Raw genomic sequence first — 18867 nt, forward strand, 5'->3', positions numbered from 1 at the left:
GAAACAGCGATACCTGGAGTTAACTGCCCAGCCTCCATGGCAGCCCCCGTCTGCACTCTTATCCTACAGCCTCATCACACAATTAAATAAAACAGTCATTGATATTTCCATGTCTCTCCCAGACCAGCAGCTAAATATCCTTCCCCTTCATTGCCCTTTACGCTTGCTGAGCACCAGGCCTTCCTCCGGTGGGAGAAATGAGCCCCAGCCAGGTGCCTGCCTGTTCTGGCTGGGTGTAGGGTTGTGCTGACAAGGCTTCAGGTTGCCTTTTGTTGAGGGAGTTCATGCACCATTAATTCGGGTGCCATGAATAAAAATTTTTGCAGTGATGCTCCAGTGTGTATGCAAGCCTTCTTGAAGGAATTAGCTCACAGGTGTCTGGAAGAGCTGAAAGTAGGCAGATGAGGCAAGAAGGATCTTCAGAGGTCTGGAGGATGCTGGTGAGTGCTCCAGCTGCCAGGGCTTTACTAGCATAAGCTAATGAGAGAAGGTGAGGGGGGGCTTGGATGTGTTCCCCTGCCAGACAATGTGTTTCCACTAGACAAACTGGTGGTCTTTTTTCCTTTCCCATGTTTTCAGGCCACCGTTTTGAAGATAATCCTGGTGTGAGGAGGCATCTGATGAAAAAACCATCTCGTAGTCAGATCACCAGGACAAGCAAAAAATTAGCGTCAACTCCATCTGTCAAGAAAAAAAAGAAGAAGAAGAAGTTGGATAGAAAGCCCCATGAGGTATTCATGTGCTTCCTCCCACACTTGTTCAGAAGCCATAAATCAGGACTAGAAACAGGCACTTTATAAAGCGATAAATGTGGTTTCAGTAGAACTAATTCTTTACATGACCTTGGGGGTGACATTTCAAGCTCTTATCCATTATCATGAGGGCTGAAAATACTTTTTTTTTTTCAATAAAAGCAGAGATTTCTCTGAAGTCACAAAGCTTCAACCTTAGATAAGATGTAAAAAAGTCACAGAAATGGTTGTGCTTTTGTGGAAGTTTGCAGCATGTTAATTTCACCATCTCTGGCAAGTGTGGGAAATTTTGGGGGAAACAAAGAAGCAGGCAGAAGACAAAAATGTCAAAGTTTGGTAGAGGGGTGCAGCATTGCATCATTCTCTCTCCTCTGCCCACACCATCTAACTTAAAGCTTTCTGGTGCCCCACGTGCTGATGGACGGTCCTGCCATGGTGCCAGTGATATTTGTCCTGGCTGCTTCTGTTCACCCAACGTCTGGTTAACTAAGGCAGGTTTAGATCAAGTAGTACCTTGAGAATAGTGTTGTTGGTAGAGCTGTGTACATCAAGGGAAGTCTCATGTCCTCCCTGTAATTCACACTAGGTGTTTGTGGAGCTGAACGAGCTGGTGGTGGATAAGAACCAGGAGATGCACTGGAGAGAGACAGCCCGCTGGATCAAGTTTGAGGAGGATGTGGAAGAGGATACAGCAAGGTGGGGGAAACCCCACGTGGCTTCACTGTCCTTCCGCAGCCTGTTGGAGCTCAGGAAGACGATTGCCCACGGTGAGTCAGGAACCATGGGCCAGGGTTTGCATCTTGCTGTGAGACAGATTTTGCCAGACAACTTCTGTCACTGTTTGGCCCCTCAGTGGAGACACTCCAACAGTGTCTGTGTCCAGGGTTCATGTAGGGTCTGCAGAGACAGACTGTCCTGCAGCCCGTTTGCCAGGGTTTGCAGTAGCCCAAGGAAGCCTGTGTTGGTTCCTTGCTCTGCTTTACTGCTCTCAGGCACGTGGCAGCTGTGACACCCAGCTGTGCCTGGGCCAGCAGCTCTTTGGTATGAAAGGGCAAGTTTGGTCAGGATGGGAGACCAAAACGAGAGGGAAGTACAAGAGCTACCAGTGCATCTTGCAGCTTTTGGGTTTTCTTGGGACAAGGGTTTACACAGAGGACATGGGACACCTGGACTTGGTGCATTTCTTAACTGAGAGAATCTGTACCCCAGCCAAAGCCTTGCTCCTGGTGGGATGGCTGTGTCTCCAGAGCGTGCATGTGGTGGGGAGTGCTGCACACTAGGAGCAGGGCTCTTCCTCTCCTGCTGGCAGGTGCCGTCCTCCTTGACCTGGAGCAGACCACGCTGCCCGGCATCGCTCACCTCATGGTGGAGACCATGATCATCTCTGACCAGATCAGAGCAGAAGACCGAGCCAATGTGCTGCGTGCCCTGCTGCTGAAGCACAGGTGGGTGGCACGTGGCTGAGGGCTACCAGGGCTCAGGGGTTGTCTGTGAGCCCCAGGTAGCAAGGGAGGTGGGTCCCCTCATGGCCACCACTCTCCCCCTCAGCCACCCCAATGATGAGAAAGAGGGTTTCTTCCCGAGGAACCACTCCACCTCCAGCATGAACTCCATCGTGGGGAACCACCACCACAACCACGCCACCGACACCTGCGTGCCCCTCATGGGGGAAGAGCGTATTGAGATGGCTGACCCCAAGGCAAATGAGGCTGAGTGCAAGGAGGTGAGGGTGACATGGGGGGCTAAGTGCTTCTTTTTCCACACCCTGGGGACAACTGTTGGCCAGCAGCAGCCCTTGGTGCCCACCTCTGGGCCCCTTCATGGCAGGGGGGAGGGCTTGTTCTTGCAAGGGCTGAGCTCCCCTGGATCACCTGGAGAGCTGGAAATCAGGTCGCTGCATTATGATTTCGGGACCCAGTTTTAGCCTCACACTGTGTTCAAATCTCTGCTTGAGCACGCAATGGCAGCAACAGCCCTGGCACTTGCAGGGTGGCCGTTTGCTGTGAGGGTGCCTTGCCTGTGGAGCAGGGTGTGAGGTCTACAGCTGAGGGAAGCCCAGCTGTGGCTGTGCTGTTGTCGTTTAGCCCCAGCCAGCAGCTGGGACCACACAACTGCTCGCTCACTGCTCCCACCCCAGTAGGGTAGGGAGAAGAGGCAGAAAAGGAGGGGAAAGGAAGAAAATCATGGGTTGAGATAAAGACAGTTTAATAGACCAGTAGTGGAAGAGGAAAATAATGATAATAATGGTAAAAGAATATACAGAATTAAGTGGTACAATACAAGTCTCTCTCACCACCTGGTGATTGGTTGCCCAGCCTGTCCCAAGCAGCAGTTGCAGATCCCTGCCTCCTGGACAACCCCCATTTATATACTGAGCATGACATCTATGGTACGGAATATTCCTTTGGCCAGCTTGTCCTGTCTATGCTCCCTCTCAGCTTCTATGGGAAGCTGAAAAAGCCCTTGACTAATATAAATATTACTTAGCAACAACTAAAACAATATGTGTTATCAACATTCTTCAACATTCTTCTTATACTGAATCCAAAACACAGCAGCAACGAGAAAGAAAATTAACTTTATCCCAGCTGAAACCAGGACATAAGCTAGTGGGGTGCAAGGCTGTGTAGGGAGACCAAGGCGTGGGGACTCCGTCCTTACTTGTTTGTATTCTTCCCCGGCAGAAAAACTTGCATCTCCATAACTCTGAGGGCCACCGTAAATACCTGAAGCTGATGGAGAAGATTCCTGAAGATGCGGAGGCCACAGTAGTCCTCGTGGGTAAGAAGTGGCATGTGGAGACCCCCAGGGCCAAAAGAGACCAGTTCAGATCCTGGTCTGACCCAGCTGTCTGTGCCCTCCCTCCTGAGAGATATTTGGACATCCTGTACATGTTCCCAAAGTTCAACTGGGGAGGGAGCCGTGTACGCTCTCTGCTTTGGTGGCAACACACATTTTGTCTGTAGTAAACATAAGGGGTGCTGGGGTAGTTACTTTCTTAAATTAAGAAGTACTGAATGTGAAGTGGTTGATAGACACTGTGGCTGGGAGCTGAGGCCCAGCTTAGAGGAGAAAGTCCCAACAGGCTCACCAGAACATCCCATTTTGCAGCTTAGAAGTGCTGCCCAAGGGACTGATGGCCAGGCACTGACTGCTGTCAGGCCTCGTGCTGTCCTCTGACCATCGCTGTCCTCTGTCTGGATTCTTCACACCTCACCAGCAGCTGCACCCTGCCCTGGCCAGTGTTGGTTGCCAGCTGTGTGTGCCAAGGAGCTTTGACTTTACGGGAGCAGGGCCTGGCTGGTGGCAAGGTCTCGGGTATCACCCGCAGCGCTGCCAGGAGATATTTCTCTGTACAAGAGGGCTGTGGGCGGGCAGGTTTGAGCATCAGTGGGCTTGATGCCTTCTGACCACAAGAGCAGTCCTTCTCAGCACTTGGCTGGCATTAACATCTCAGCAAATGTAGCTACACTACAGGCAAACTAAATGTCATTGCCTGTAGTTTCATCCAGTAGATGAAAAGCTTGGGCAAAGAGGCTTGGCAGCTCAACTAAGCTGATGCTTACCCGTGATGAGGCCAAATCAGCTTCATAAACGTACTTTGAATACTCAGATAACTAAACACTGGCCACTTCTGAGGTAAGGCTGTACCTTGGGATTCGCTTGGCCACTCGGATGGCCCAGATTTGCCAATCTAACACAGAACACAGCTCTTTGCTGGATGCAGATGGCAGAAAGATCAGTAATAACACCAGAGAAATGCAAGTATTCGATAAACATTTGTGTTCGGTATGGGAAGGAAGCGGCTGGTGTGCCGGAGGATGCAGGAGTACTTCCCAGTCTGTTAGGAATCGAGGAGGCTGCCAAGCATTGATGAGATGTGGACATTGTAAAACAAACTGTGCAGTTTGCACCTATGATTCTTTAGAGAACTGGCTCATTTTCATCTGAAAAAAAAAGAAGTCTAGGAACACAGGGAACATATGAGAAAAACAGAAGAAAGCTCATAGCGTCAGTGCTCAAGAAGGAAAGGACAACGATCTGGTACCTATAGGTTCTTTAACCTGACATCCTTCCCGGCCAAAATAATGGCAGAGCTAATATGGGATTCAATTAATAAAGAACTAAAGGATAAGAATGTAATTATTGCCAAGCAGTGAGGTTTATGGGAAATAGGTCATGTCAAGCAAACCTGATTTCATTCTTTGATGAGATTAGAAGTTTGTTTGATAAAAGTAACATGTAAGAGGCTTCCTTCCATAAGGCAGTGGCTTAGTGGAAAACAGCCTTCTGATTTAAAATTAGCCCCTTGTAGTGTAAGTAGAGCCCATCTGTAAGAGATTAAGAATGGGCTAACTGGGAGAGCTAAAGAAAATAGCACTGCTTGGGAATGATCAGTGACCAGGGCACTTGGAGCAGTCCTCAGCAGGAAGCTCAGTGCTGTGTCAGGGGTCTGGAGACAAGCACGGGACAGAAGGGCTCGTGGAAACCCCCGAAATCCCTGTTCTCACTGTTAAAGGCAGCCCCGTGCAGTTCACCCCAATGATTAACTCTGCTCAAAACGTTGCCTCCTGGCAGGTTGTGTGCAGTTCCTGGAGCAGCCAACTATGGCCTTTGTCCGACTAAATGAGGCCGTCTTCCTGGAATCTGTCTTGGAGGTCCCGATTCCTGTCAGATTCATCTTTGTGCTGCTGGGACCAAGCCAGGCCAACATGGACTACCATGAAATTGGCCGCTCAATCTCCACCCTCATGTCTGACAAGGTGAGGAGCTGACAGGTGACGATGCTGGCACAGGCGAGTGAGCTTCAGTGGCTCCTCAGAAGTCAGTCCTGGGACAAGTGGGCTGAGGCCCAGGTGGGACAGGCAGGTGTGAGCATCTGGGATTTTTAAGAGCAGCCTGACTTGACCAAAGTAGGCTGTTCCATTATGGAGGGAAGAGTAGGACAGACACTTGGCTGGGACAGAGAGTGCTAGGCTGGGTGAAGAAGAAGGCTGTACGTAAAAGCAGGAGCAAAGGACTGCCCAAGGTTGGGGGGATTGTGTTCAGTTCATGTTTCACAGAGAGGAGAGGAGGCTGAGTGCTGCCTGTGACAATATGTCAGTCCCAGGCCACGCTGATGAGGAGACCCAGCAGTGGCTGGGGACTGCTCATCAGCAGTTTGGATAAAGCTTTCTAGCTGAGTTCCATAGCTGGGGTGTCCATACAGAGGAGCACATCCACACGGGAGGAGAAATGAGCAGGCAGAAAGGCTTTTCTGCTAACTGTGTGCACTGCTAGAAGTCCTCCATCTGGCTTGATGGCGGGAAAGTGAAATTCATTATTGTGATAAGAATTTAAAGGCAAAGAAGAGCCAATCTTAACACCTACTGTGTACATCCAGGACAGGAGAATCAGGGGTTCACAGGGTCTTTCTGGCTGGTGCCACATAACTATAGCAGAGTAACAAACCTGTCTGTCCTGCCACCAGCGTGCTACTGTCCCTCAACTGGGGATTGAAAGGTCTGCTCAGAGCAAGTGGGCTGTGGGCAACAAGGGCTCCCAGCTGAAAGGTCCCTTCCCAGGAGTTGCACAGGGCTCAGCTGACACCATGTTTTGAACCAGCAGAGGTGAAGTCCCATATTCCAGCTTTATCTCTCCATTTGTGGGCTGGTCTCGCTTCTCTGAGCCTCTGCTCCTCTGTTGCTGGGAGAAGGGAGCCAGCTGCCGCAGCCATAGCAAGGTGACACTGTGGCTGGCGCCGTGGAGAGAGTACGGTATCATTTACAGTTTCAGGCTGTGGCTCCAGGGAGTCTGTGTGCTGCAGGAACCTTAGCTGTCCCCTACCTGCTTTACAGGCTGTTCACTTGTTCATCTTCCTCCAACCCTTTCTCTGCTGGCGCATTCCAGAGGCAACACAGCACTTCCACCCATTTGCCAGTACCCCTTCTCCTATCTGCAGTAGTGCTGTCCCCTCATGGTCTCCTTGGAGTCCTCCCTTGTCAACTTGCCCTTGCTGTGAAGAGTATCTCCCCTTTTCTGCCTGTTTTCCCTTGCATGACTTCCCTCATGCTGTAGACTCCTATTTTCCTTCCCTCTCCCATGTTTTACATTTTTATGTCCAAGTCTCTCAAGAGTCTTATGCTCCCTGCTCCCACGTCTGACACCTTGATTTTTGTGCTTTATCTGTGGTGCTTTAGGGCTCTACTAGCTTCTCTGTCAAACCCAACCCAAGACCACACCAGGAGGACATCAGTCTGTTGAGGAGTCCTAATTTTGAGCTGCAGGGACAGGGAAAGTCTGTGGTGCCTGACTTCTAGTGCATCTCTGAGCTGAGCTCTGAATGAGAGCCCTGCCACACCAAGTGATGGCATGTAGAGCTTGTAAGGACAAGGATCTTGACCTGATGCAGCCGCAGTGGTCTGGTGTGAACAGTGGCATGGGCTGGCCAAGAGTAGCATCTAGCCTAGGCAAAGAGAGGCAGCAGGCTATGTGATGGAAGCATGGATCTGATTTTGTTTGGTGGAGAGGTCCTACAAGGTGCACCCTGTGGTCTGGTGGAGTGTGCAGCTGGTAGGTGCTGCAGGAACATGATCTTGGGCAAGAGCAGTGGAGCTTGGGAGAGAAAAGCCGGAGCAAGGAGATCACTGGAAAGGATGGGTAGGGAGGACAGACATGGGATTCGGTGCGATGTTGGGTAATTGGACAAGAGGCATTCAGGAGTGTGGGTCGCAGAGTGGCAGTAGTGAGACAAGTAGTGGGTTGTGGGAGTGGGACGTTACTGTATGGTCACAACAAGCATTGTGTTTCCAGGCTGCAGACAGCTGGGTGCAGTCTTGGTCTGACCCTTCTCCCTGTGTCTTTTTTCCTGCCTCTCCCAGCACTTCCATGAGGCTGCATACATGGCAGATGACCGTCAAGACCTTCTGAACGCCATCAACGAATTCTTGGACTGCAGCATTGTCATCCCCCCATCGGAGGTAGAGGGGAAAGACTTGCTCAAATCCATTGCCACCTTCCAGAAGTTGCTGCTGAGGAAGAGGAAGGAGAGGGAGCAGAAGTCCATGAAGGAGGGGACTGTCCAGGAAGCCAAAGGTCTCTCCACTCACATTTGGGCAAAAGAGTTTGTGCCTAGTCCCTGCGTGCCCCAGTGGGCCATCCCCTAGCAGAGGGGTGAGGAGGGCCTGGCTCCTGCAGTGGGCAGCAGGGAGGGGGGCAAGGGGAGGCAGGACGGTGGCTGTGGGCAGCTCTGGCAGCTGGGGGCAGCTGGAGGTGGTGGGATGCGCAGTCGCAGGGGACCCACCAGGTTAACACTGCTGGAGGAAGGTCTCCACGGCATATGGGGGAAAGGGACAGCCCAAGGGCAGACCTGCATTCCCCTGCTCAAGCCCTGCCCTCCATGCACCTCCAGAGCTGTGTGAAGTGAAAGCTGAGGAAGAAGAGGAGGAAGCTGAGGACGACCCTTTGAAGCGGACCGGGATATTTTTTGGAGGTCTGGTTCGGGACATAAAGCGCAGGTACCCCAAATACCTCAGTGACATCAGAGACGCCTTGCACAGCCAGTGTCTCGCGGCCGTTCTCTTCATCTACTTTGCTGCTCTCTCTCCTGCCATCACCTTCGGGGGACTCCTAGGTAATGGGCCTGCTTTCTGGTCTGCTCTTTGCACGCTGGGACACTGGCTGTGTCTGTGTGATGCTGTGCTGGGGTGGGCTTCGGTGCTGCTGGCTCGGGGAGAGCGGCAGCGCTGCGCCTCGGCTGCTGCCTTGTCCCCTCCCTGCCGCTCGGCATCTCCAGCCTCGGCTCCCCAGGCTCCCTCTGCACTCCCTGCCCAATGCAGGGGACCCCTGATTTGATGGGACGGGGACCTGCCTCCTCCATCTGGAGCTGTGTCTGCAGCCTGCCCGCCTGCGGTGACGGTGCCTGTGCCCGGGCAGTAACACTCACACCTTGTTCTCTTTCCCAGGAGAGAAAACTGAGGGTCTCATGGGGGTCTCCGAGCTGATAATCTCCACCTCGGTTTTAGGGATCCTCTTCTCCCTGCTCGGAGCCCAGCCGCTTCTGGTCATTGGCTTCTCAGGGCCTCTGCTGGTGTTTGAAGAAGCTTTTTACAAGGTACACGAGGCAGTGTCTGTGCTTGGAACCCATGTGCTCTGCCCTTGCACTGGAGAGGGCAGCTGACATTTCTCAGTTCTCCAAAGGGTTTGTGGTGGTGTGGCATCCCTGGGTCCTGCCAGACTGCCCACAGCTCAGCTGGGGCTGGCCCAGGCTGTGCGGACCCTTTGCAGGTGACGCGGAAGGGACTTTTGCCTCCTGTTGCCTCCTGTTGCCCTTGGGATGACCTTGTTGAGGTGAGGCAGTGGTCTCAGCACTCCTCTACCTGCTGACTGTGAGGGAAGCATCATCCCCCAGCCCTGTGCTGCAGCCCATCCTGGCACAATGACCACTTGTAGCTGCATCCTAGAATGCTGGTCCATAATTATTCTTCTTGGGACTTCCTTTGAAGGCCATTTAGCAACTGGTACCTGTCTTCAGGTTTCCTCGTATGGGAACCTAATAACACTCAGTGTACCACCCCCACTAGGGACATCCTGTGTACATTACTCCCACCTCTCAGGATGAGCCCAAGGGTGTGTGCAGAGATATTCTGGCCAGCCAGGATGGACATGTTTCTTTCTCAAGTAGCACGATCTCTTCACTTTTAAAAACATTCCTGTGTCACCATACCTCCAAGCAGAGGGTCTAATCCTTCTCCTTTTTTTCTGAGTCCTTGCATGTCCGGGATTTTAAAGCATGGGTTTTCCTACACCTGGGTTTTCACCTTGATGTGTCAAGAGTTTGGAGCTGGTGATGCCATTGCACAGTGGGAATTTCTTTGCTCTCCTGTGACCAGACCTCTCCCTGTCTGTTGTTTGTGGATGAGCAGAGCTGGTGGAGGTGGTTTGTTCTCTGGTGAGAGCCTGGGGGCTTTTCTCCACACACATACAACTGTGTATGTAGGCTGGGCACGGTCTGGGGTCATGCCCCAGCTAGTGTACCCTTTATGCAGTGGCACAGAGCAGGCTACTCAGGCTCTCCTTTGCAGGGAACAGGCTCATGCTGTTGAGTGCACGGAGTGGTGGAGAGCTGTGTTTGAGTAACGGCACCTCCACATGGGTGGGATGGGGAGCATCATGCGTGGGATGTCCCCAGCAGAGAGTGAAGGAGGTACTTTTACAAAGACTGGAGTGGTAAAGACCTGCTTGGTGTGGGCTGGCTGGTATAAATGCAAAGTCTGCAAATCTACCTGTGACCCCAGCCCTGAATTCACTGTCTGTGCTGGACGCTTTTTTCCAGGAGAGTCTGAGATCTTAATGGGAAGGAGATGCGGGAGGCAGCCTGAGGAGCCATGAGTAACTCCTTCCCCTTTCCATTTCAGTTCTGCCAGACACAAGGCATTGAGTATCTGACAGGCAGAGTGTGGATTGGTTTGTGGCTCATCGTCTTTATCTTCATTATCGTGGCAGCTGAGGGAAGCTTCTTGGTGCGCTACATCTCACCGTTCACCCAGGAGATCTTTGCTTTCCTCATCTCCCTCATCTTTATCTACGAGACCTTCTACAAGCTGTACAAGGTGAACCTTCCCCAGGGAGATGGGCTGCCACATCTCAGTCCCCAGGGAACCTGTTGCTTTAGCGTACAGGAGGCAGGGGAACAGGGCCAGCACAGCCACAGCTTTCCTAGGTGCTCTGCAGAGCAGTTCTTCGCTGGCCTCTCATGCCCCAGCCCAGCTGGTCCCTGTGCCACCACAAAGGCTGGCAGGACGAGCCCTAATGTCTGTCTCCCCTTCTCTTCCTGCAGGAGGCATTAAAGAGGGGCCACTTTTCTCTCCCCAGCCCTCTCCAGCTGGGTAGGTTGTGAGGCGAGGTGATGGATGCTGGGATTGTCTGCGCCCACCATCTACCGCCCTCACCTCTCCACAGAGCAGGACCCCTCCACATCCCCCTGCCCCCAAGTAGTGACAGTTCCCCGTGCCCCTCCTTGTGGTGACAGTGTCTGCTGCTTCTCTCTCCTGCCCAGGTGTTTGCAGAACATCCTCTGCTGAAGTTCTACCCACCCACCGTGCAGAGCAGCCTGAATGCCAGCATGCTCTCTGCGGATGCGATGTCGCTGGGAATCAGGATGCAGCCCAACACTGCTCTCCTCTCCCTCATCCTCATGCTAGGCACCTTCTTCATTGCCTTCTTTATGCGCAAGTTCAAGAACAGCCGTTTCTTGGGAGGAAAGGTGAGAAGTCTCTGGGACCCAGATGTTAAGGGCAAGGGACATGCCAAACAAATAATGCTTCTCACTGCAGCCGTTTGTTCTCCAGAGCATTTGAACTGTGTCCCAAAGAAATACCAGCTGTCCCTTAAATACCATGCAGAAGGGATGGTAGCCTGACTTAGGTTGCAGACCAGAGCTGGCCATTGATGATTGTGTTCGCAGTGTCCTGCTCCAGTGAGCTTTGCAGAAAAGTCCCCTGGACCTTGGGAAGGCTCCTTTCTCTGGATGGAAGTCTGTTAAACTAAAATATAGGAGGGAGAGCTTACAATTTGTTCCCTTTGGACATCTTTCTATGTGCAGGGCACCTCTGTAATGCCTGGAGCACCATCTGAATAGGCCAGTAGGAGCAATTAGCCAGTCACGTAAGAGTGGCTGGAGGACTGTGGCTATGTGGGCCCCACGGGTCAAGGCTGGGTTCCCTTGCCCTGCTCATCAGCAGTGCTGAGGTTTGCAGTAGCACTTGGCCCCTCCTGGGGCTTTGCTTTGCCCCAGGTTCCCTGTGGCAAGGTGGGTGCGTGGAGCCAGCCCGTTCCCTTTGCCAGCGAGGGTCTCTGTTCTGCAGGCTCGGCGGATCATCGGAGACTTCGGGATCCCCATCTCCATCCTGGTCATGGTGCTGGTGGATTACACCATCACTGACACGTACACACAGGTAGGCACCAGCGCTGCCCTCGGAGCCCCTCCTGCAGCCCAGCAGCCATCCCTGTGGACTGCTCTTGTGCAATGGGTGATCTGTATTTCCTGCCTCTTTAGTCAGAAGTGCACAAAGCAAACAGAGATGCTCCCTTCCTCCTCGCTCCAACGCTGAAGGGAAGCTCCAAGGGTCTTGCTGAGACTGAGACCAGAGCTACAGGGACTGGAGTACCCTGGTCTCCCTCCGCTATTCCAGCTGTTAGTAGGGGAGGCTTTAGGGGACCGGAGAGACTCAGTGCAGTTAATTCCTTGTTTGTAACTCTAAAAACTAGCAGTCAGTCAAGAAGACATAAACTGGTTATGCACGCTGAAGGGGTGGCATATAGGGTCTCAGTGAGGTGTTTGTCATGGGTTTAGTGCCTAACATATTTATATTCTCCTTGATTATAGGCTACTAAATATTTTGACCACTTTATCTCAAACACAATTATCTCTTCCCAGTTTATGCACAAACTTAAGTGTTATCAAATAAATCCGTCTCACAGGTTTCCATTTCCCCCTACCTTTTTTTAGTAGATGTGTAGTTAAATCTTTTTGTTTTGGTATTTTTTCCAACTGACATCAGGGAGAGGGTGAAAGGTAGTTCCTGTTCAGCGTGCAAGCTTTTTATCAAGACAGCCCAAGGCTTAATGGAATCCAAATGTGTTTTTATTCATTTAAATTTCAATGAAAAATCTGGTTTTACCAGGCGTTAGTAAAATCATGCACTTTGTTACATCCTTTTCATACCCTTCTACACTTGTCCAATTAATATCAAAAGCATTATCATTTCAGTATTAACTCAGCGTATGTACAAAGCTTTCTGAGAGAACGGTTCTTAGTTACACAGCTTAGCTCAAGCACAAGCATTCCAGGAATATTATTCATACTTATGCTGATTAACATAAATGCAAATCATAAACTCTTCCTGCAGTGCTCACGCAGGCAGATAGCAAGAACTGCTGAAGAGCAGCGCAGAGCTGGGAGTTCAAATGCTGATGAACGCAAGGTCGGGACGATGTACAGCTAGGAGTCTGTGTGGTCTCTGGTGGGAGCACGAACATGATATTCCCTCTGAACATGACCAGAGTGAGGTCATTTCCAGAGAATGTGGCCAATTCTGGGGTCCACACCACAAAAACAATATTGGAAAAATGTCTCAGAAAAGGCTTGGAAAGTCTGGAAAGCCACCTCAGAGAAGAGTAGGCAGTTCAGAACCCTTGATTTGTCCAAGCAGAGGTCAGGGAGCATTTTAACCACGCAAGCACTGACATGGGGGTGAGGTTCCTGAGGGGAACATATTTCCTTGGTCTCTTGGACAAAAACCAAGAGAATTCCAGTAGCTGAAAGGAAATGAGACCGGCCCATGTTAGGGCACATGGGATTTTTTGCACTGAAGAGGATTACCCATGAGAAAGTCCCACTTGGGTCAGGGTAGCTATCTCATCATCTGAGATGGTCAGACCAGGGAGACCAGGAGGATCAAGGTTAGTCCTGTGTGAGGCTGTGTCACATGTATGTTGATGAGTAACTGCTGGGTTTTGTGGCTGCACCACCAGAAGCTGAATGTCCCCTCTGGCCTGTCGGTCACATCTCCTCACAAGCGTGGCTGGTTCATTCACCCCATGGGCAGCAGTGGGACCTTTCCAATGTGGATGATGTTTGCCTCTGCCATCCCAGCCCTCCTGGTCTTCATTCTTATCTTCATGGAGACACAGATCACTACGTGAGTACCTCATTCATCAATGCCAACCATCACAAACCACTGGGCAGGCAAGGCTGGGCTGGGTGCTGGTGGCATTGGTGTGGAGATGCACCTGTCCCAATGGGACAGCAAGGGCAGGATCCTGGGCATTTTCTGGACTGTACTTTCTTGGGTTTTCCCATTGTCTCTGGGCTCCCCTCCTGGAATACAGTGTGGTGGGGACCTGCCTCAGCCAAGCACAGGAGGAAACCTCTAACCTGAGGGTGACAGCCACCATCCCTCTCCTCAGCCATCTCCTTGTTGTCCCCATGTGTGCCCTCTCCAAGGAATGAACATTGTCCCCAGCCACAGTGCTGTCCCTGTGAGGCTGGCACTGACCCAGGCTCTTTTTCCTCCCAGGCTGATTGTGAGCAAGAAGGAAAGGAAGCTGCTGAAAGGCTCAGGCTTCCACCTGGACCTGCTGCTCATAGGCACTATGGGGGGACTTTGTGCCCTCTTTGGGCTGCCCTGGCTGACCGCAGCGACAGTGCGCTCCGTCACCCACGTCAATGCCCTGACGGTCATGAGCAAGGCCATCGCACCAGGAGAGAAGCCCAAGATCGAGGAGGTGAAGGAGCAGCGTGTGACTGGAGTCCTCATCGCTGCCCTTGTTGGTGAGCCTCTGCTCGGGGGAAGGAGTGAGGGGGGAGGTCAGGGCCAACCACCTGAATGTCCTGGCAGTGTCCCTGCCCCACCAGCCAGCCTGCACTCTGCCTGCTTGCTGCAGGCCTGCCCCCAACTACCCTCAGCTCTCCTCTGGCAGCCTTTGATACCCCTCCATGGTCAGTCCATCTCTGCAACCCATCCAGCTAGACCCCTCTTGAGCTTCCTTTTGCTTGCACCCTGGGACAGACAGGAAGGAGGTGGGAAAGGGACGGAGGCCAAGGTGCTTGTGGAGGGGCTGATGTGGGACATGCCGTGCCCTGAGCTCTGTCTGTGCAGGTCTGTCCATTGTGATGGGGAACATGCTGCGGCAGATCCCGCTGGCTGTGCTCTTCGGCATCTTCCTCTACATGGGGGTTACGTCGCTCACTGGCATCCAGCTCTACGAGCGGCTGCTCCTGATCTTCATGCCATCCAAGCACCACCCTGACCACATCTATGTTGTCAAGGTGAGCAAAGGCAGGTCGGGGGATACCAGGTAATGAGGAGCAGAGGAAGAAGAGGCAGGTGAGGGGAGGATGGTGCTTTGCTAAAGTGATGGTTGGCTTGGTGACCCCCTCCTTGGCGGCATGTTTGTGCCAAGAAGTAAGTGGAAGCCGTGCACAGAGGTGATACAACACTAGGAGAGTGTGCTGACAGGCTGCACACAGGAGTGTATTGCCAGGATGTTGTATGGATGGGCTCTTTATAGGAGTGATGCGTTGCTTGCGTGGGTGTAGGGACACTGCAGTGCCAGGTGGGTACTCTGCTAGGTTGCACAGAGGCTGATGGGTTATGGAGTTCTGCCTTGCTGTAGACTACAGGCAGGTAGAGTGTGCAGCAGGATGGCATTACTGTACTGTGCATTGCAGAAGGGTTATGTTTGGCCAGTTGGGTCTTCATTAATCTCTGTGGAAGTACAACGCGTTGTTAGATTGGATTTACCTCCCTAGGTGAAGACCTGGAGAATGAATCTCTTCACCTGCATTCAGCTGGCCTGCATCGTGCTGCTCTGGGTGGTGAAATCTACGGTGGCATCCTTGGCCTTCCCCTTCGTCCTCATCATGACAGTGCCATTGCGACGCTTCGTGCTGCCCCGCTTCTTCCACGACAGGGAGCTCAAAGCGGTAAGCAGATAACTGTCCGCACGGTCTAGCTTGCAACACTGGGGTGAGGTTGAGGAGATTTGGCAGATGGAAAAGCTGGGAGATCCTGGGCTGGCAAAGCCTTGGCTTTCTTTCCCTGCTGTTGTCTGGGGGTCTTTGTTCAACAGCAGTAGGTGGGTGGATGGATTCCTCAGAGCTTGTAGCCCTAGGAGTTCAGTGTGAGATGGATGGGCGCCCTAGGACAAGGAGACAGAAGATCCTACCACACAGAGGCCTGGAATAAGGGTTTCCTCTTTGATCTTCCTCCCCATTTGTGGCTCATTCATTAAGAGACACCCATTTCCCCACTGAGACAGCAGCAAGGACATCCAAACAGCACACCAGAGCCCTTGGCTTCTTGGCAGAGGAGCACGTAACCACAGTGCCAGGGTGCTGGCAGCTCCTCAAGTGCTGGCAGCTCCTCTGCTGCTGCCAACACCCTGAGCTCCTGTTGGAAAGCAGCCTGGAGCAGCACCCAGAAGTGGGTGCTTCTGGCAGGGGAGGAGGGAAGAGCTGCTGTGCTGGACCAAAGCTCCTGAGATGGGCCACTGTCAAACAAGAACACTTACAGGAAAGGGCATCAGGCTGGGGATGCATGGATGGGCGTGAGGGGCAAAGAAGGGAGCCTGTTGGGAGGGGAAGGAGGAAGAGCTTTGCTCTTTCTGGCACAGCCCAGCTGCCTGGCTCGCTGCGCAGCAATCCCTCCATGCCAGGCTTGACCCCGTGCTGGGGGTGGCTGTGGCCTTCAGAGCCCGGTCTCTGCCTCTCCCCAGTTGGACTCGGAGGATGCAGAGCCAAACTTTGACGAGGACGGCCGGGATGAGTACAACGAGTTGCACATGCCTGTGTGAGCTGGGAGCCACCCTCTCCACTCGTGGGACAGGCCGCTCGTGCTTGCTCATCCCTCCTAAGGACAAACTGGAGACTTGCTGTGAGTCACGCACTCTCTTGCCTGGACCAACGAATGGCTGGTCGATAGCCCCGCAGGAGGCAGCCATGGCTCCTGCTGCCCCATCGCTCGCTCAGCAGAGCCTGTGAGTCTCTCTCCTCTTGGACTTGGTGGACTAAGAGATGCCTCTCACACCCCGAGTGCCCGTGGGTCAAGGGTCTGCCCCCTCCCCGCTGGAGGCAGCCTGTGCCTGGTCTCCAGGTGGTGAAGGGGAGCCATGCCAGCTAGTGCCACTGTGTCCCCTTCTGCTGCCATGAAGCTTGGGTGTCTCAGCACCACGTGCCACTGAGCAACCACAGGGATGGGCTGGATGCTGCCTGTGGTTGGCCACTGGGCTTCTCCCGAGCCAGCAGCCTCTTTGCTTGGCTGGCAGATGCCTTGCTCCCGCTCCCTCTGCCCCCTTCCAGGAGCACTCATGCAGGGTCTGTGCCACAGCCCCTGACCCATGGGGCTGCTGCAGCCTGGCTGGGCAAGGAGGGACCAACACCCTGGCCTCGTCTCCAGACCATCATCTGTCCAAGCACCCTCCCACAGGACTGTTTTCAGCTCTTGCTCGGCATTGGGGAGGCCGTTTGCTTCTTCCCAGTTTTCCCAAACCTCTTCCCAAAGGAAAACCGCACATGGAGGCTGGGGAACAAGCAGGTATCCTGAAGCCTGGAGTGCCTGCCCTCTTGCAGGGTCTGAGAGGAGTCCTGTGCCATTCTGCACCTCCACAAAGGTTGCAGGGGTGAAAACTCACTACAGTTCCCAATCCCCACATCCCTGTCCCCGAGAACAGATCACAGACCTGCTCTAGTGGGAGGTGTCCCTGCCCAGGGCAGGGGGGTTGGAACTCGATGATCTTTAAGGTCCCTTCCAACTCTAACCATTCTATGATTCTATATTTAAGAAGCTGTAAGAGAGACATAGTGCTGGAGCTCAAAACAGTCCTTTGGGTCCCCTCCCTTTCCCTGTGCCACTGGGTCTGGCTCCCTGCAGCCCTACAAGGAAGTCACTGAAACCCCCAGCCCCAATTCTGCTGCCATACCGGGGTGACCTTTCATGTCCAGGGGTGCCCTCCAGGTGGGAAGGGGCAGCATTCAGCACACCCAGCACTCAGCCCCCGTCACCTCTGGGCAGCTTTGAGCACCTTTCCGCCTGGCAGGGCTGTCTTCTGGGGTTTCCCCAGGCTGGCAGCCCCCATTCAGAACTGCCTCAGAAACCGCTGATGGTGCCCTTGCTGCCTGTGGCAGCTGTGAGGGTAGTGCCAGAGGAGGTGGGCACCCCAGCCTCTCCCTGATGGTTGGAGCCAGAGTGGCCTTGTGGAGGAGGCTGGGATGCTCGCTTCACTGTTGGATTTGGGACAAGCTGCTGCCCCGGTTCCCACTTCTCAGATGGCTCCTGTGAGAGATGGTGGGTGCTTCATTACCTGGAGGGTCTGACGCCTTCCCCAGGAGGCTGCAGAAATACCCCACCAGAGAGAGAAACCTCCCCCCACAACAGGTTCCTGCCCCACAGCCTGGCCCCCCTGCAGGGCCCGGGGCGGAGAGACGAGTGTCTCTGTGTGTCTGTGGCCGTGTGTGTCCTGTCCTCCCCGTGTAGTGTAGGAGGCCTGTTGTCGCTGTGCATTGTGACTCCTCTGACTGTAGTGGAAACAGCTACACCAATAAACTCTTCACAGGAACCATATCTGGCTCTCCGCTTTTGTTTGTTAATTGGCAATAAATTAAATTGATTTAAATTCCCTGACGCAAAGCTTTCTTGCCCACCAAGGGAGCAAGCCACAGCTGGAAGGGGGACTGTCACCTTGTCACCCACTACCAATACAGAGCTGGGCTCTCCTTCATCACTAGGCAGGCTGGTTACTGTGGGCCCAGCTGGAGCTCCAGCTGCTGGAAACAGGAGGCTGAGCCCTGTATTTAACCAGAAACAGGTACTCGTGCCTGCTTGCATCCATACGTGTGTGCATCCGTGTGCCTGCGTGCTCAGCAGTGCTCGGTGCCCGCTTACCCACCCTGGAGCCACACACCAAACAGCAGGACCATGGGCTGAGCGTGGAGGAAACATCTCATTAATTCCCTCCACGGAGCCAAGCCAGGTCCCCATGAACATCTGGCTGCCTTGCACCCCATGTGGTGATGGGTTGGAGGTCCTCCAGTCATGCTCTCCTGGGTGGTGCTGCTGGGACTAGGTGGTGGTCCCACCTCCCGTGGTCAGGATTGCTGGCTGCTCCTGGGGCTGGTCACTGCTGTGGGACATATGGCAGAGGGCTGAGCCTGCCTGGGTGCAGAGGTGGTGGTTGTTCCACTTCTGAGCTGGACCCGCTGTGGGGCAGGCAGTGCCTGGCCTCGCAGCATCCTCTCCAGGTCCCAGCAGCGCTGCTGAACCTGCAGGAGAAGGCAGTGTGGGTGCCCAGCTCGTGAACATCCAGGTGGGCTGGACAGGAGCATCCATGAACGCTTCCCCCAGGCTGGTCCACCACATTAGGAAACTCTCCCATTCCCCACTCCATGGCTCTCCTTCCTCACACCTGAATGCCCAGGGCTGCCCAACTGGCCATCGGTTTGGACTGGAGAGGTTGTGGCTCTATCCAGTCCCACAAGATCCATATCTCCACCTTGATGTCCAGCCCTTTCCATGGAGATTCCCTGCCCATGGCAGGGTCCCCACTCTTGCCCTGAGATGTGGGGCAGGGAGCTCAA

The 18867-nt window shown here is 53.4% G+C and overlaps 1 protein-coding gene across 2 annotated transcripts in view; it reads left to right on the top strand.

Annotated features, from left to right (window-relative positions):
* The window catches only part of SLC4A3 (solute carrier family 4 (anion exchanger), member 3), a 30172-nt gene extending 12318 nt beyond the window's left edge, over window positions 1-17854 (top strand). Inside the window, exons 6-22 of one of the 2 annotated variants that reach the window (XM_014954606.1) lie at window positions 580-731; window positions 1339-1519; window positions 2062-2197; window positions 2301-2475; window positions 3434-3533; window positions 5331-5515; window positions 7613-7826; window positions 8143-8364; window positions 8696-8844; window positions 10148-10342; window positions 10789-10995; window positions 11597-11686; window positions 13266-13432; window positions 13811-14064; window positions 14393-14562; window positions 15046-15219; window positions 16011-17854. In XM_014954606.1, the coding sequence (XP_014810092.1) occupies window positions 580-731; window positions 1339-1519; window positions 2062-2197; window positions 2301-2475; window positions 3434-3533; window positions 5331-5515; window positions 7613-7826; window positions 8143-8364; window positions 8696-8844; window positions 10148-10342; window positions 10789-10995; window positions 11597-11686; window positions 13266-13432; window positions 13811-14064; window positions 14393-14562; window positions 15046-15219; window positions 16011-16088 (2849 nt within the window). In that variant the 3' untranslated portion in view covers window positions 16089-17854. The remainder of the gene's footprint in view (window positions 1-579; window positions 732-1338; window positions 1520-2061; window positions 2198-2300; window positions 2476-3433; window positions 3534-5330; window positions 5516-7612; window positions 7827-8142; window positions 8365-8695; window positions 8845-10147; window positions 10343-10788; window positions 10996-11596; window positions 11687-13265; window positions 13433-13810; window positions 14065-14392; window positions 14563-15045; window positions 15220-16010) is intronic. The other variant, XM_014954607.1, reaches the window with a different exon arrangement.
* The last annotated feature ends 1013 nt before the right edge of the window (window positions 17855-18867 follow it).

The sequence above is a fragment of the Calidris pugnax genome, unplaced genomic scaffold (genome assembly GCF_001431845.1).
Source record: "Calidris pugnax isolate Ruff unplaced genomic scaffold, ASM143184v1 scaffold103, whole genome shotgun sequence".
Lineage (NCBI taxonomy): Eukaryota > Metazoa > Chordata > Aves > Charadriiformes > Scolopacidae > Calidris > Calidris pugnax.